Below are 18,329 nucleotides of genomic sequence, written 5' to 3'. Positions count from 1 at the left end.
GCGTACTCTAACAAAGCATAAGCGTAAAGACAACATCAATACCGGTGCAGATCTCGCCCAGTAGAGACATTAAACATCAATGTACTACCACAGATCCAAAAATGAAAAAGGCTCCATCTCATCTAGCACATAAGTGGATTAAGCTTCTAACCCCAGGTCGAAAAAAAAACATCACTAACCACCAGAAAATAAAGAAATTGAGGAACAAAAGTTTTCAAAAGCATAGTATTTTGCACATATTGGTATTATTATATGTTTTTAACCATGCAATTCATTTTTATTCATGCAGTTTTCTATTTCCACAAGCTATGTGACAGTATAGATATAACATCCAACATATTTTTCTCAGACAGATACATCTGCCTCAGCTGTCATAATGCAAAAGCACTGGAATGGTAAGAGGTCTGTGTGTGGCGTTAGTTTGAGTGACAGCGAGTAAGTGAAGCAACCGAGAATGCTGTGATCTGACATAAATGCTGAAGTTACCATACTGTACCATATAGCATCACTGCAGTCTTAAACCTCTCATCAGGATGACCACATCCTTAACTCTGATCTCCACACACACTCCCGCATTGACCTAAACTCCCTGACCCTCTTCACAAAAACAGCCAGAATCGTGAAAAGAAACCGTTCTTCTTCTTGGTTTCATCCCATTTTCTGAACCACAGGGCTTTTTGTATACCGTATGTTTCTGTCTATTGATATACCTAGTAATCACTGTCTGCCAGCCTGCTTCTTTGTTTCCCTTTTCACATGCCCATTTCCCTTTTAGTTGAAATCTCGGTATTTTGTCATGACCGCTTGACAAGCAATAAAACGTAGCAGAAATAAGAAAAGGAAAACAAGAACGAAGGGTTATGAGCTATGCTAACCTGGAGATGATTATGTCAAACAGCTGAAAAGGGAACCTGTTTTACATAAACCTTACTGCCAGTGCACAAATCAGTCTGCAACAGAACTTTTAAGCCAACGTATTTTGTTCCGTTTGGACTAATGTGATTTCTCCCAGAACAGGGCATGTTCTTAACAATGAGTGATGCCAGCAGTTCTCCAGAGATTTTCTAGTGCAATTGTGTGAATTAAGGGTTCCAATTTAATAACTCATATTTCATCCTTAATGTTTGAAACAGACTTCATAACTCACTGCAGCAAGGGTATAGGAGCCCCCCCAAAAAATGATTTGGGGAAATCCCGGGATGCCCACGCAGCCACGGCGCGTGCCAGCACCGATGCCATGATGGCCACCGGGAACAGTTTGGGGAGCTCCGACGGCTCGGGAGACCCGGAAGGCTCGGGAGGCTCGGAAGGCTTGGGTGAGCGTAGTGGCGCCATTCATTTCCAGAATGGGACTGATAAACTCAACCAAGGGTCTCTCCCAGAATACCGTGGCAGACACTGAGGGGAGACATCATCCAATGTCCAGGAAGTCCTCCACATACCTGTTCACAAGATGGCAGTCTTGGCAGAGCTGGTACTAGAGAATATCCTTTGGAGTCATAATCCATTTTAATGGAGGTCTTGTCTGTAACGGAACTCATATACAGAAAAACAGACGTTTGTACTCCCAAACTAAAGTCTCGCCGCCTTGGTGAGATTAACTAATGATCTGGAAACGGCTGATGATGATAGCTTTTTATCTATTCTTGTTTTGCTTGATACCATTTCACACTCTATTTTGCTGAACCGGTTATCTACTTTTGGTATCTCTGGTATTCCTCTCGCCTGGTTCACTTCTTATCTATCTAACCGTACACAGTTCATACAACTTAAAAGTTTCCATTCCCAACCCTCTTCGGTTAGCTCTCCAAGGTCCTTTATCGTTTCTAATCTATCTTCTCCCACTAGGTAATATCTTTCCAAATTTGGTATTCTGATGATACACAACTTTATGTATCTACTAAGAGGACTGGTGAGGGAGATTGGAGGTTGATGGGAGATTGAGTCCAATAGGAATTGCAGGAGAACAGGCTGGTAACAGACAGGACTGTGACACATGTCTTTGTGCCTGTTTATAGTTTTTCGAGAACAGATATTCTCGCACTAGTCTGCTGCTTTCAGAGTAAAAGCTTACTTAACTTTCTTGCCTGAGCAATCAATATTTTACATGGGACACTAAGGAATTTGTGAAGAAAGTTCCTTATGAAGAAACTATTTCAGAACTTTGTGCTGTGTGTTTTTGGAGTATTTCGAAGCACTTAATCTTTGCAGTGCTTTAGTTATAGAAAAAAATGAGTTAGTTTAATAAAATCATATAAGGACCTGATGTGCTCCAGGGAATTCTGAAAGATACAGCGCGCATTGAGAATAACGTTTCTCTGAAGGCAAGGGAATCTCCTATGGGACACATTTCTGATGCATTTGGGATAGACGGGTTCTCTCCGATGCAATAAATCTGTGTGTGCTAATATAATGCATAGGTTTCTTGCATAGAGTATTTGTGTTATTATACCGTATATCATTACATAAACTTTCCTGTTTTTTACCAAGCTAAATATATTTTCTATCCCCAGACCTTTCCTTTCAGAGTTAAAATATAATTATGTATGTTTATTAAGCCATTTGTCCCCATAATGTAGGTCAAACCAACACACACATAAAAAAGTATACCAATGAAGAGGGAAAGTCTAATTCATAACATTGCAAAGTGGTCAGGTACAACTTTGTGGGGTATGTCTGTAGAGAGCTTTATTGCGAGTCATCTTTCCATGTGTACCTAAATGTTGCCCAGACTCTGGTGGCTTCATCTGTGTTTGTTTGCAGGACACTGATGAAGAAAAAAGATCAGACAAGACCGGACTTTAAATAAACATCTCCAGAGCCCACACCAAACACAGATGATTATATTTGGGGTAATGAATAAGTTTTACTGTCTGACTCCACCTTGCATTACGCAAATAATCAAACCCAGGTGGTTGGGTAAATAACATTGATGCTGGCCACTTCTTTTGTGGTCCATTTGGCATGTAGGAAAAAGAGGTAATTCTAATTTGAATGAATGAAGATCTTAATCCTTGAGAGTCTGTTTTATTTTACTCAAATCTGCACATCTCTACAGAAATTACATATGTAGAGGATACTTTTGTGCTCATGGTTGAGTGATTGATTTAATATTGCTAAATTATGACCGATTTCCCACAGAACTTCATATCAGACTGTTTAGGGTCTTATACTACTGAGAAAGTTTGTACCACAGGGCAGCATTTTATGGGGAACTCATTATATGACGTATTATACCTTACTTTAACATGCAGTGTCCAATAAAATCAGGCAGAAACCTAATTTAAGTTAGTTGTAAACAGAGAAATTAAAAGAAAAGGCAATCTAAAAGAGGAACGTAACACAATGCTTTAATTAAAGAGGGAGCCTTGAATTTATTATTTTAGGGATTATTCATATGGTTTGGTGGACAGAATGGTTTGTGAATCACTCAGGAAAATGACAGAGCTAAGAAAGCAGTAGACTGCTCTTGGTCAACTTTAGTGGGGGTTTCAGCCCTCTCACAGCATCCTCTCGACACGTACCAGCCCCCCCTCAGTCATCTGCCATTACCCCATCACCACATCATAACCGCGCGGCCGTCTGCTGCGTCCTCCACCCTCAAAGGAACTTATGTTAGCATTGTCGGTGAACAGAACTGTGGGAGTTGAGAGTAGACACACCCTTCTTTCTCTCTCATTCGCTCTTTCTCTCTTTCTTTCAGACTGGCAGACACGCTGACCCCATGGATAGATATAAATATCCCTCTTATTGCTGGCTGCTTCTGGGGTTTCTGCCTAAAGTGTCTCATTTTGGCTTTTGACCGAAATAACTAGTAAACCACAGAGAAAAGAGAGAAAAGAGATGATGAAGAGGGTATGTAAGGTGTCTGTCAGAAACAAAACATGCTACTGTGGAGAGAATTTGGACAGAAGAGAGGATTGACTTTGATAAGAACATAAAACTCTCAGTATAACATAAACTGTACCTGTATTGGTTTTCAAATGGAGACTCACACTTTTATACATTTTTTTTTATTGTGGTTTAACATACTGTATAATGTTTCAGTCCCTCGGGTCTGTAAAATGACTCACCTGTCTCTCTGGCTCTGGGATTTATCACACCCCTCCAAAAACAAAGTCACATTAGAATATTCCATGTTGTTTATATGAGGTCAGTGTGAACCTTTCAGATTCGCCTCAGTTGGTGTGTGTGTGTGTTTCAAACTGCATCGTTCTCATAGACGTCATAGGAAAATGTCAGGATCACACACACATCCACACGTGAAAAGGTCATTGCTTCCCAGCGTATCCTGTGACCTCTTGAGTCTGATCTGGCTTCTACCCCACTGATGATTACATTTCACATTATCATACTCAACACACAGGCAGCGGAACTAAACATTAAAGCGGTTATTATACTTTCATTTGCATCAGACAGTGATATTATGTTAAACACTGTTATATTGGATGACGTATATCTGGTAATATTACAGCATATGTGCATACTAAAAAAAAAATGCATTCAATTGTAACACAAGTCACAAGTGGACATGGTCAAATACAAGAATAACACGATCTTCATAAATCAGTGATTTGATTGACATTCAGAGACATTTACTGATGAAAATGCACGTGAATATGTATATGTAGTCACGTGCAATTATACTATAAGTGTAATCCCTCAGACAATATAGACAGCCTACTCGCCTGTCAATAGTCTATTTTGATAAAACAAAGATTTTTCTCTCCTAAACTTTTTTTTTCTGCACATTGCTTACTTTGACAATATCAGCATAATTGACTTTGATAGGTGGTAATGGATGAAAAAGAAAACAAGTGGTAGTGCCCAACCCAAACACAACTAATTGCATTTTCTCATTTGTTTTATACAGCCATATAAATGTTCATACCTTTTAAAATTGCTTTCAAGCAAAATCATACTTTTTTCAGACGGGAAAACTGTGATAAAAGAGCCTGTCTGAAATACAGACCTTCTAAAATGATTTACCCTGAAAAACCTCAGTGGTGATGACTAACACACTGACTCACTGTGCACACACAGCGATCCGGCCCAAAGATGCATAAATCACAAGCAGCCAAACAGAGAAGGATGTTCTTTTTCCCCACAGATTGATAATCTATTTTTAAACAAGTGATGCAATGTTTGTCCCTCTGTTTGAAGAAAACCATATTTTCTATTTATGAGAATTGCATACATCACAACATAACAGAAAAGATACCGTGTCATACAATAATCTGCCAATAAATGCAGTTTAACACAATTTGATTGCAAACCACAATGTTTATCATATGTAAAATGAATGTATGTGCTATTCCAGAGCAACTGCTGCACAATTTGTTCATGTACAAAAAAAAAATACTACTACTGTATCCTAAATAACACTTATTGCCTGAATATTATTTGCATAAGATTTTAAACAGACCATTAGAATTCATCTTGTTTTCTCTCACTCTCTCTTGCTCTCGCTCTCCATTTTCCTCCTCATTTCATGCTTCAATGTTCATTCATCAGTCCTGCTCTAGCTGTTGTCATAGTACCGCTGGCTCTTCTTACAGCGGACTGCTATGTAAACTACGTAAGTACGTTACCAGCTAGCAGCTATGGTCACGACATTGTGAGTCAGGTATGGTCAGTCTGTCACCTGCATCCAGACGTCATGGAAACACTGATGATCACTGCAGCGTGCATTAAGTGTCTGTGAGATGAACAAAATGATGCTTAATGTTTCTCGCTATGCCCTTTGTGTTGAACTCTGTTGGTCTTGTTTTGATGTTTCAGTTGACTGCTCTGCATTTTCTCTGACTCTCAGTCGAAACAACAGCCCGTACTCTTTAATATGACTGTGGTTGTCATGGATACAGTAGCTGGATAGACTGTCATGGATTTTGAACATGGCTGAGAATCAGAGAAGCGCACAAAAGAGCCAAGATTATACCAGTGCTCCTGTCATGTCACACTTGAGAGTAGCATGTAATGCATGCTTTTACTGAAGGATTCAGCCACCACCAAACACAAAGATTGATTTTGCATCAAATTTGGGAAACTACTTGTCTATTGTATCGAATACTTGACCTGACTGGGTTGAACGACATTTGTTCTCCCAATGGCCCGCTCGCACCCGACCCACTGAAAAATTGAACTGCATTGATGGCTATCGCCCCTGCTTGTTTCAGCAAGAAAGACTGAGTTACACCGGCCTGCTTTGTAAAAGGTCTTAGAGTTGTGATAGGCAGTGCAGAAGGATTGTTCTCGAAGGCTGTTCGCTGATTGTATGTCCTGACCTTCCTGTGTTATCCAGTTTCAGTCAGTATATGGAAACTCCTTCACCTGTGGCTATGATGTTACTTTGTATACCGTAAAGAATAGAGAGAGGTTTTCTCAGTTTGGTGTATCTAAACTGCGTTGTGTATGTGTGCGCCTCACTGGATTTAGTCTAGGTTTATAGAAACCCTTTTTGTGTGTAACTACACTACAGGTGCATTTCTATGATGAAGTTTCATCCGGGGAGCGCACTCAAGTGCTGTGAGAGTAACTATTTACCTGACTGGAACACTGGAATTCTCTGAAGTCCCACGGATCTGGATAAATTCATAATCTTTTTCACACAGAGTCAGGTTTTTTCCAGTGAAATATTCACTTTTCTAAAACAGGTTTTTTCCAGTGAAATATTCACTTTTCTAAAATGCCCAAGTGTATAAATTTGGCGGAAGTTTTACAGATTTTGTGTTTAGTTATGTGAGTACAGTAAATTACAGTATAATGTAAGTCACACTTTACTTAATTCTTTGTGCCTGCATTGTAGGCTTTAAAGTGATTTTATTTTATTTATATAGCGCTTTTCACAAAGTGTTCCAAAGCAGCTTTACAGGAGAAAATAAGAAAAACAGAAAAGCACAGCATAGGTTTATACACAGTGCATGGTGTTTATAGAACAAGCAAGATCATTCTAATAAATAATATCTATAAAAGCAGTCTCCGGGTGAGCAAGCCCACACGCCCCTGTGGCGAGGAACCCAAACTGCAATGATAAATAAATGGAGAAAAAAACTTTGGGATAAAAAGGAATATTCTGTCATCATTTAATCACCCTCTTGGCATTTCAAACCTTTATGACTTTCTATGTTCCACTAAACAAAAAAGAAGATATTTTGAAGAAAGTTGATAATCGAACTGCACTGGAATCCATTCACTTCTATTGTAAGGTCACAAAACCCTTGCAAGTGAATGATGTCCAGTTAACATAATTTTTCTAAATATCTTCTTTTGTGCTCTGCGAAAGTAAGGAAGTCATGCAGGTTTGAAATGACAAAAGGGTGAGTAAATGATGACAGAATTTATATTTTTTATAATTATTTTATCACCTTAAGCGTTTTTTATTAGATCCGTTTGGATAAGCAACCTTAAAAAACTTGACAGCATTTTATCCAGATAAATGTGTAGCTTTAGTCTTCTCCTTTGATGAGCCTTCATCTGAGACACTCAGATACTTCACGTCTGCCGTGTGTGTTCCAGTGTCACCCATGGCCTCTGGATTGCACCTCATGTGAGCTTAAATGAATCTTTGTGATTAGTGCAGAATATGAAGAATGAAGGGAGGTGGAGATAACGAATGAATAAGATGAAGCTGTGGAAACAGAGAGCAGAGATGTCATTTGCTGATGCCACCGTCACATCCCCTTGCAGACCTAACCTCACAGCCTCCAACATATAATAATATTAATGTATCAGTAAGCATGATACTCAGTCATACCAGCATACAATTTACTGATTATAAGCATAACTAAGTGTATGGTAGCTACTGTTTTTAAGTGAAGTTGGCATAATTACTTAAAAAATATTTAAATAGTGTTGTCACATGACCTCATCATAGCACATGTATCTAGTTTCCAGATATTATTTTGGTTTTATTTTGAATCTAGTTTTATGGAAGACTGTAATAACTTTTTGAAGACAATCTTTCGAAGATAAAATAAGTCAGAACCAAGATGTAAAACTGAAACCTTTAAAATACTTTTTTAAATTACATTTATCACACTGAAGCTAAAGTTGAATGGATTTCATTGTGGCTATTGTATGCTATGAATTGTAATCTTTCGTAGACTGCACATTGTCCAAATGTTATAGGTCATATGGGTTTTCAGTGCATACAAATAATGTGATAAATATCGTGTAAAGAGAAAAAGAAGCATATCCATTCTGCTTTCAAACAACTTATTTAAACATTTTGCAAAATGGCATTTAACCTGTGTGAAAGAAAGAGAAAAGTTCTATATCCACATGTAAGCTATGAGTTCACATTTTTATTTAATCCTTGAATGAGATAAAGGTAAAAAATATTTGGCTTGTGGTCCATAATGGGGGATTTGAGAATGAGACTCTAAAACCCTGCTGGAATACCTGATTAATTCAAAACTTGAATATTTGATACATCATTGAATTAAATAGAATTAGAGTTGAACATAAATGTATTTCAGTTTTGCCAGAATTTAGCCAATAGAGCCAATATCCTCTCTAAAATGCTGATTTAGAGTTATCATACAATTAGAATTCTAGAGGGGCTGTATGTCACATTTCTGACAGTGAAATTATATAGAATCATAAAATATATACATCAAGTGTTACAGCATGGTTAAAAAGCTGCTGATCAGAGATGCATGTGTGGGGGGTTGAAATTTGCAGACCGTGTGGAGACACAGGGCAGTAAATAAAGTGAAACCTCATGGTTGCGTTGCTTTATAATGTTTTCCAGCATGTCACCTTACACATGCTGTTTATGAGTGTGCGTGTGTTTGTGTGTGTGTGTTTATTACACAGAGGGAGGACGGAAGCAAAGCTTCACATGACCATAAAAACCGTACGGACAGGAGAGCTGACCAGGTGTGAGGGTTACCACGACAACTACAAAGAGAGACGGAGAAACGGTCCAGTGTTTACAGGCTGTTTGACGTCAGAGTGAGATTTGTAATCTGTGGAAATGAGGATGATACTGTTTAGCCATAAATATCACTGCGTTGCCTGCTTTACATAAAAATTCCGTCTTTTTTGAGAATTATGATCTTCACCGACCTGTAATATAGAAGATTTTTTATAGATTTTTCTTTAAGAAAGTTTGTCTTTTTTTAAGAACTGATCACCACCAATCTGCCATATAGTTCTTGTAGCTCTGCACTGCGATGAAAATGCAACCGGTACAGTCCCAGGTAAGGGAATCCTGTCAACTGGAGCCTGGCAATATAACGTTTAGTGCAGAGGTTCTCAAACTGGGGGCTGTGGCACCCTGGAAGGCCTTGAGATTGATCCAGGGGGTCCATAGATTTTGTGGCATTTTATAAAATATTGAAATTTGAGTGTATAGCTAAACACTTTGTTTGGTTTAATTAAACTTTAAAACTTAAGATTATAAGGTTATATTAGGGGGGCAGCCAAGCAATACATCCTGCACAAAGGGGGCCTTGCAACGAAAAAGTTTGAGAACCACTGGTTTCTGAGAACCTTATCACCATTGGGCCCTTGAGCAAGCCTCAGCGTGAGGGATTTGGTAAATAAATGCCACTTACAATTTACAAGTCAAGAACATGTCCATCTTTCTCTTTCAAGGGATAGTTCACCCAAAAACTCCAATTTGCTGTTTATTTACTCACCCCCAGGTCTTCCGGAATTATGTGCTTTAGGAACTCATAGACAGGTGGACCCCATAGACTCCCATTATATGAAGCAAAGAGGGCTGTGGATATACCAAACAATCTTCTTTATGGTTCTACTCAAGAAAAATGTCACCTACATCTCGAATGGCCTGGGGTGAGTAAATAAACAGCAAATTGGAGTTTTGGGGTAAACTATCCCTTTAAGAAATGCACACAACACACATGTGCTTTGCCATGTGTAGAAGCCATAATGATTTGTATTGAAAACTGACTCTTTTCACTGGAGATTCCATCTTTAAAGAGCAGGTCTTTATGAAACTAGGGCACAAAAGAAAGAGAACAAGAGAGAAAAGCAGGAATGAAACAGTGCGTGAGATAAAGTTACTTGTGAGAAAGATCTAGCAATAAGTAAAGAATTTCTCGGTATTAGGTTTCATCACTTTAATCCGTAGGCACTTTGGTGAACCCAGCACTTGATCAGCACACTCGATTTCTCATCTCTTGAATTAGGTCTCTTATCACTTCATAAACAAGGGAATGTAATCTGAAAGAGGCGATAATGTACCAACTAAGTACATTGCTTGGATTCAATGGAATCCATCTATGTAATCAGACACTGAATCATTATTTCCTCTATGTTGTGTGTGTCTAATCCCCAAGTGAATTGATGTATTGGAATTAGATTGACGGAAAGTTATTCAATCAGTCAGGGAAGAGATGTCTTTCAAGATGACACGATTTTTTTTAAATGATAGTTCCCTCTAAAACATCTTCTTTCGTGTTCTGCAGAAGAAAAGTCATAAAGGTTTGAAATGACAAGAGGGTGAGTAAATGATGACAGAATTTTCATTTTGGATGAAAAGTTATTTAGTCTTAAACAGGATTGGAGAGTGGAAGTATGGACGAACCAAAATAAGTACCAGGAAATCTCTGATTATAATGTTCAGACGTGATTAGTGTATTTAAATTAAAAATTGTTATATGCAAAATAATATTTTTCCTTCAGTTTCCCATACAACAATCAAGATATTATTTTATTCTGCAAAAAAAAACCTGAACAAGTTACCAAGCCCCAAGTCTCAAGTAAAGAATAGGCGTTTGTGATCATTGAAAACATTTCGACATACATGTGTAGCTGGAATTCAGGTGTGCGTAATGGACAGCTTAGGTTTAACTGAATGTATTCAATCCTCCGTGTGCGTCAATGTCAGGAAAGCGTTCAGAAATCAACTCACCATCACTTTAAATGAGGCGAAATGTGGGCGCGGCCAGCAGAGCAAAGAGCGAAAGTAGGGCGGGGATAACATGAATATTTATCAGTCTAGTTCCCCACTTAGAGACTCAGCACAGATGAATGATACAGATTTGGAAGAAGCACGCACGGTTACATTTAACCTACACTTGCAGAATAAGTGTAAATGGACAGGCTGTAGACGCTCAGTGGATGAAGGCGTCCTGACACTGCAGACGAGCGCAAGTCGCTTAAACGACACTTATTATACCGGTTGTGATTTTTAAATTGGATTTCAGCAAGCCTGCAGCCTGCCTCACCTTTGAGATATTGTTTTTATTTTATTATTTACAAGCTTTAACTAACCCAGAGCCGATATGGACACCATATTGGACAACTTCGCTTCGGAGAAACTTTTTCCTAATTCCAACCTGTTGGACCTAGAGGATCTGAATGAGAGCGATTTCTTATCCAATGTGGTACGTCAAGTCTTCACATCTTTCATTATTAGAACACACAATCTGTTTTTACCAGCGAACTGTCGTAATAATTTAAACGTGAATTTATCTGAAATCCTTATATTTTGTGTCACTCTTTATCATATTAAACCCATTATCCTATTCGGAAATTCAGTTTTTATCACTATACTGAATAGATATTGTATCACTCATTAGTTATTATCAGCTATAGTGTTTATAGACTCACTATAAATTCATATGGAAGATTTATTCTTCCAACATTGTTTTATTAAGAGAGTGTGTGTTACATAAGAAACATTTAGTTTGTTAAATCCCGTGTTTATTTGTCGCACATATCTGGCATGTTGCGCTGCAAATTAAACATAAACAAGGTCAGGAGTTGTCAAGCTGTGAAGTTTGCCCAGCTGCACACAGATAGGTACACTTTAAACTTCAGCCTGGGGGGCGGGGGGAGATCGCAATCGAGCTGTTATTTGTCGAAGCAACCCATCCCCCCCGTATACAAGCACTAACCACGCCTGCATTTCGCGTCCAAACCACGCCCACATCCCTTCATCCTGCTCCTTGTGTCCGGCTGCAGTCTGGATGGCAAGATGCGCAAAGACCAGACTTAACAGTATAACACCCGTCTTCTGATAATCTAAGTCACAGAAACTCAAGAATCTAAAAGTCTCCGAGTAAAAGTTTCAACAAAGTCAAACTTGAGATCGATTTTCAAATTAAAATTGCTTACACCCTGTCAATTAAAACCAAATGTCTTGTGCCTTTCTCACACTCAGCTGCAGGATGTCTTTTGGTTTGATACGAGATGTTAACAAGATGTTAACAAGAGTCAAATAAATGCAAAGCATCATTATACACAATGAAAAATGTTTCCAAAACATAATAATCTGATTAATTTAACATTTCTAACAAATGAAATCACATGTGTGAATCCAAGAAATGGCTTCTACAGATGTTCAAAAGAAACGTTGAGCTGTATCTGAGCAATGTTAAAACTCTCCGTCTTTGCTTTGAGGTCAATTCTGTCTCACCATTTGGAATTTTTGCGGTGTTCTGTAATTATCATCAGACTTCAATCAGGTCAGTAGGAAAGTCGAGCTAAATAAAAGAATGGATTGTAGGATGTCTTTGAGGCGAGCGAACCATTTGCATGTGATCCATTAGGATACTCGTACACTTCTGCAGTTTCCACAGTGATTCAGTCGCTCCTATGGCCAATGCCTCTTACTGACACACAATCATCCTGAGGTTCTCTTAATCCATGGAGAGAGAGAGACTGAAAGAGACATCACAAATTAAAACTATTATGAAGCCCCGCCAAAACGAATCAGGAATGATGCAGCATCATCTTTGTTAGGGTGTCAGGGGAATCTTTAGAGAGGGGAGATATACAGAACTACCTGAGCTTAAATGCTATTTCCCGACAATGTGATTGTTGGATATTATATAATGTATGCTGCAACATACAGCTCATTCTACATCTTTATCTGTCTGTCTGCTTTCCGTTTAAATTGAGGACCGATTATTATAATCATGAGTGGACAGTCAGATGGATGAAAAGGGAAATGCTTAAGTGAGGGCTGTCTGTGCTGTATGGACTCAAGTAGATTTGTGATTTGTGCTGGAGACCTTTAGTTAAGTCTGTTAGGGTTTCTTACTTCTTTTCCTTCTTGCCAGTCTGTCTGGTTTCCCCTGTGTCTGTCTGTTGTTGAGGGTATGTAATGGGTAGTATTCAATCCAGATGTCCCTCATTGAGTAACAGCTGTGCTCCAGTTCGCTCTGTAAGGACCTGACTGAGGGTAGAGGGATGACAGAGAAAAGAGAGAGAGGCTTGTAAGTGAAGGAGACTCATTCACAGTTCATGATAGCTGTCTGTGTATGTGTGCATGAGCGTATGCATGCCACTGTGCTCCTGTGTGGGTGTGTGAATAGAGGTCTGTGAAAGACCACTCCAGACCCTCGCTCTGCCCCTTGGTGTGTGCACGCGTGTGTGTGTGTGTGTGTAAGAAAGACACTGGCCCTTAAACGCTCAGTGAATGACTGCCTTGTACCCTCAGAGAGGAAATTGTTTGCCCTGCTCTTGGTTGCACACACACTTGTCGCTGACCTTAGGTTCAGATAAAAGTGTGTGTTTGTTCAGTTACTCTATTTTATTTTTAGATGCTGGTGGGTTACTCCATCACTGGGGTATATTTATCTAGAAACTGGAATTCCTCCACAGTTATTCTGTGTGTGCATGTGCGACTATATGTGTGTGCCTGTGTGTTTAAATCCAGACTTTGGCATAATTGCATGGCTTGTGCTGAAGGGTGGAAATCAGTATGTCTCACTCTGCTGTGTGTTAAAGCTAAGATAACAGAGAAGATACGTGAGCCACAGCACAACTCTGGCTTTAATTATTTAAATGACTTCATATTATATATAATGTATAGTATAATGCAATGTTTGTCGCTTTGGATAAAAGAGTCTGCCAAAATGCATACATGTAAATGTATTATATATCTGCTGTATTTCTGTAGTCTGTCACTACAGGGGCACTTTTGATTTTCTCTGTTGTTCTATATTTGTAAACTTCCAGCAGCCTTGGGGACAGAGAGCATTATTCACTGTCTCTTACAGCCTAGTGAAGCTGATTTTTTGGGATAAAAATGGCTTAGAACTGGTTGATGTGAAAAGCTCAACAGAAATTGAAAATATGCGACATATAAAGCCATCAGAAATAATACCTAGGTAGTCAATGAAATTGAATTCAGATGATTCATTCATACTTTCTCATTCCTTTTTGTATTATGCAGAGATGCTGACTCGATACTAATGTGTAGTGACGTAGAGGATGTCTCATATCACACAAAAAACATCAGCCTCTATGCAAAATCCAGTGCGCTAACATGTGGGTGTGGCTTGACATCATTTACCTGTCCATTTACTTTCCACACCAGAGGCAAAGACATACCCGAATAGCGGGGGTGGTCTGAACCTTTTCCTTCATTTGTCTTCTAATGAGAAGACGGTGAGTCAGATTTAAGGCCATTCTTTGGCAGCTCATTGCATATCTCAACTCTACAGTAGAAGACAGCTGGAGATGCTCTCTACAGGTTTGGCAGGTCCCACCTGTCCTCAGAGTTGTTTCTGCATTGCTGGTAGTTCTTGTACATCTTGTAAACCCTGAACCCTGAAAGGCCCGCTTGCATGGACGGCACATGTTTTATCTGAAGCGAAGCTTGATGCGTTTCATGTGTAGAAGACACATGTGAGTTGGCTTCTGTGCCGATCTGGGACACATTATGTTGTGTCTGCTGTGATGTGTAAGAAGCAACTGAAATAATGATGGTCTTTGATTAGTGCATGGAGTCTGGGGCCGAAGGATGAGGATTTGGAGTAGGGGAGTTGAGGATAGGAGCATCTGGAGAGGCGGAGCGGCAGAATAAGCTACACATTCCTCCAGACGTTTCTCTCAGATGCACTGTGGCTTCAGCGCTTCACTCGTAAAAATGCTGGGTTATTTTCAACCCCCTTGCTGGGTCAAAAATGGGCATAACCGTTGGGTTGAGTAACCCAGAGAATTTTTAAATTTGACCCAACTTTGGGTTAAAACAACCCTGCATAGGTTAATTAATGCTGGGTTTTTGACCCAATGTTGGGTTATCATTAACTTTTAATGTTCTGCTTTCCCCCATAAAACTAGAAAAAAATTAAGGATGAACTTCTAAGAGTTATTGCATAATCAGGTTGGTCAGACGACATTGACATGAGTAATGCCTCTTTAGTTTGTATAATTCCCAATATCTTTTAAGTTTGATTCATCATAGCAGGCCTGTAATGTAAACCACTGAAATGAATGGTAAAGGCTATTGACCGTTCAAGTGTTTCCTCTCAGGTTTATTTGTTCTAATCCATAACTTTCATCAACACCATTTTATTTTATGTGTCTATTTCTAATTCCCACACTAATTTCCCATCAAACTTTTGAAGAGATTCAGGTACACTGTGCAAAGTCTGTGAAGATTCTTTCAGCCTGAGAAAGTTAAGAAATGGCCTAATGGAACAAATGTGAGGTATTTTGTATGTCATACATAGCTCACTCCTGTCGATCACTCCTATTTCATAATAGCCTACTACTACGCAGCATTGCGTTACTCTTTAAAGGTTAAAATGTCAATTGTTGTCATACCTTTTGCTGCAGGTTTTACATGTGTTCACATGAGAGACAACAATACAGAGAAAAGAGTTCGTTGAGGTCTGCGTTTAGGTGTGTTCTTACGTAAGCAGGCATTCAAGCACAGAAAATAACAAAATAGTCAGTTAGCACATTGTGACATAAGGGTGTGACATTTACTCCTGTCAAACCAGATCCATCCCTTTTTTAAATAGCTGGATGTTTAACATAGTTTTTCAGTTTTTAAGTCATTATAGTGGGGTTACTGTTTTCACCCCTGCACACGCATCACAAAAACGACATTTAATATGTCGTCTTAAACTAATCCTTTTTGTCTCTCGTCGGATTATTTCACCCATCTTGATGTATTTTGGGCTCAGATATAATACTGTGTGCTTGTGCTGTGGAGACAGTCAGGTCATGGTTCATGACGTCATATTCGGAAGAATTGAAATGATTTGACATGTTTAACTGGTTTCATAATACCCCAGATTCATTATTCTTCATTCCTCTCCTCTTTTAGCAGCAGCTGAGGACTTAGGTGACATGTCTGAACTCCTCCTCTCCTCTAGGCACTTTTTCTGTTTCTCGTATTCGCTATCTCCTTCTCGATCTCGCTTTGTTTCCTGAGGGGGTGAAGAGAACAGATCTTCAAATGTATAAGAGGTGACGGCCCAACGATCTGTTTAATGACCCCTTACATTGTACAAGATTTAACCTCCAAAATGAGGACACAGATGCCGTATTATAAATCTTAGGGTGTTGCTTCATTGCATTGAGGCGCAGAAAACTAATTTGGTCGAGGAAAATTTGCTGTTATCATACAGATATTTATCAGTGGCTGTCTGGTTTGCTTTCAAGAAGCCGCACTCAAGGGGTTTGCTGTGTGTGTTTTAGACTTTCAACATTTGCACTAACAAATTGTATGTACCTCTCCTGCACATGTGAATGGTCATATTCTTAGACACACATGTCCCCCAATCTTAACAGTGTCTCACCCCTCAACCTCCGGATAAACATGTCAGCTGGGTGTCGGTGTTTGCAGGAAAAAACCCTTTCCCTGAGATCCATAAGTCAGAAATCTCCCATTGTTTCCCAAGACTCTCTCTCTACTGAGGATGAAAGACCCAGAACATTCTGTTAATTACTTAATGACTTTTAATTCCAGGGAAGATTTAATTCCCTTTAAAAGACAGCGATATTTTCACTGCGGTGAATAATGTGTTTTATTCTTATCACTAATAGATCTGTTTAGAACGAAAAAGCCTTTGTGAGTTTAATATTAAATCATTTTATTTTAAAACACGGATTATTATAATAATAGCTTAATAAGCGAATATATTAAAAGAGTCCAAAACTCCTCTTCTCCCAGACAGACAAGGCCGACCGCGAATATTCTTCTGCTTAAGGCCGTGTCGCCACAGGCTCTTCTGAGAGAGCCAATTTAGACTGGCAAAATTACATAGTGCAGGGAGCCGTCTGAAGCACGGGGGGATGGGGAACACATCTGGGAGACCCCCCCCTCTTCCCAAATTGCAACAGTTGCAGAAAATAGAGGGTAGTTACGGGGATTCCTTGCTTCCCAGGATATCCCTTTTACTTCTGTTTAATATTTGTTTGCCTCCAGTCACATACTAACACTTTTCAATTTTTTCTTTCTCTTTTGTCCAAATCTCTTTTGCTCTCTGCCACCTACTCTTTCACCTAGAGAAGAGCCCTCAGTAGCTCCTGTCTAGTGCTAAAGCCCAACTGCCTCATGTGGGCACGGTTCTTTTACTCTGTGGCTAAGAGAAAACCTTAAGAAAGATCTGGAACTAGAATTAAGAAACCATCTGAAATGAGAAGGGAAAGGGATCTAAATTATGTACAGATAGAATGGAAGAGAAAAGAAGAATAAAGAGAGAGTGAGACAAAGAGAGAGAGCGAAAGAGTGTGAAAGGGAGAGAGGGAAGTAGTGGAGCACAGGTCTGTAGAGGAGAGCAGGAACTACAGTAAAACCTCATGTGCAGACTGTAATTTCAAGACATCACTCCGCTGATATACAAGTCTTTAAACAGTGCTGCAGATTTTTAAGTTGTATACAGGGACAGCAAAGAGAAAAAAGCCTTCTTATAAATGTTCATATAGATCCTGAGATATAGGTTGGACTGTGGTGTCTGTGTCTGCAGCTGTAAACCTGACGCCATGCCTGTAATCTAAATCAGCCCTCACCTGTGCACACCTGCAAAGGCCCGGCTCTCTCACCTGCACACACTGCACCCATTTCCCCCCTCTCCTACGTGTCTGGCTCATCACGAATGCCGATTGTAATGAGCTTTGGTTCAGGACTGTCCTCCCTGACCCATCACAGATCTCTCGCAGCTGCCAGCTGGAATCTGAATCTGAGCATATGAACTGACTTTAAAGTGCAGATGTGCTGGAGAAAATATGACTTTTAAAAAATGCATCCTAACTCCACACGGACACATGAATGAATCCGTCTGTCATATTTAGGGCATGATTCATTGCTTAGGAAGTCGAATATTTCATGCATGCAAGCTCAAACTATTTAGAATGTAAATATTTAGATGTCTTAATAAGTGAGACTGATCAGTTGGTGGAAGCTGATGTTTATATTTCACACGGGGAAACAATATTTGAATTTGCATTAGACTATGGTGACTAGTGTAAACTTTAAACATCTGCAAAATCCAACATCAGTCGAGGGATTCCTCCTGGTTTGCTCATTTATTTCTGCCTCAGTTTTGCCACACTGAGAATTCATCTTCTTGTTGTGACTCATTGTTCTCAGAAAACCTCTTCTGCTCAGCAAG

At 39.3% G+C, this 18,329-nt stretch overlaps 1 protein-coding gene across 2 annotated transcripts in view; it reads left to right on the top strand.

Annotated features, from left to right (window-relative positions):
• Positions 1-11,016: 11,016 nt before the first annotated feature.
• creb3l1 (cAMP responsive element binding protein 3-like 1) overlaps positions 11,017-18,329 on the top strand; it is a 28,440-nt gene continuing 21,127 nt past the window's right edge. For both annotated transcript variants that reach the window (XM_056759365.1, XM_056759374.1), the window contains exon 1: positions 11,017-11,357. In XM_056759365.1, the coding sequence (XP_056615343.1) occupies positions 11,256-11,357 (102 nt within the window). In that variant the 5' untranslated portion in view covers positions 11,017-11,255. The remainder of the gene's footprint in view (positions 11,358-18,329) is intronic.

The sequence above is a fragment of the Triplophysa dalaica genome, chromosome 1 (assembly GCF_015846415.1).
Source record: "Triplophysa dalaica isolate WHDGS20190420 chromosome 1, ASM1584641v1, whole genome shotgun sequence".
Taxonomy (NCBI): domain Eukaryota; kingdom Metazoa; phylum Chordata; class Actinopteri; order Cypriniformes; family Nemacheilidae; genus Triplophysa; species Triplophysa dalaica.
This window is presented reverse-complemented; position numbering and strand designations above follow the sequence as displayed.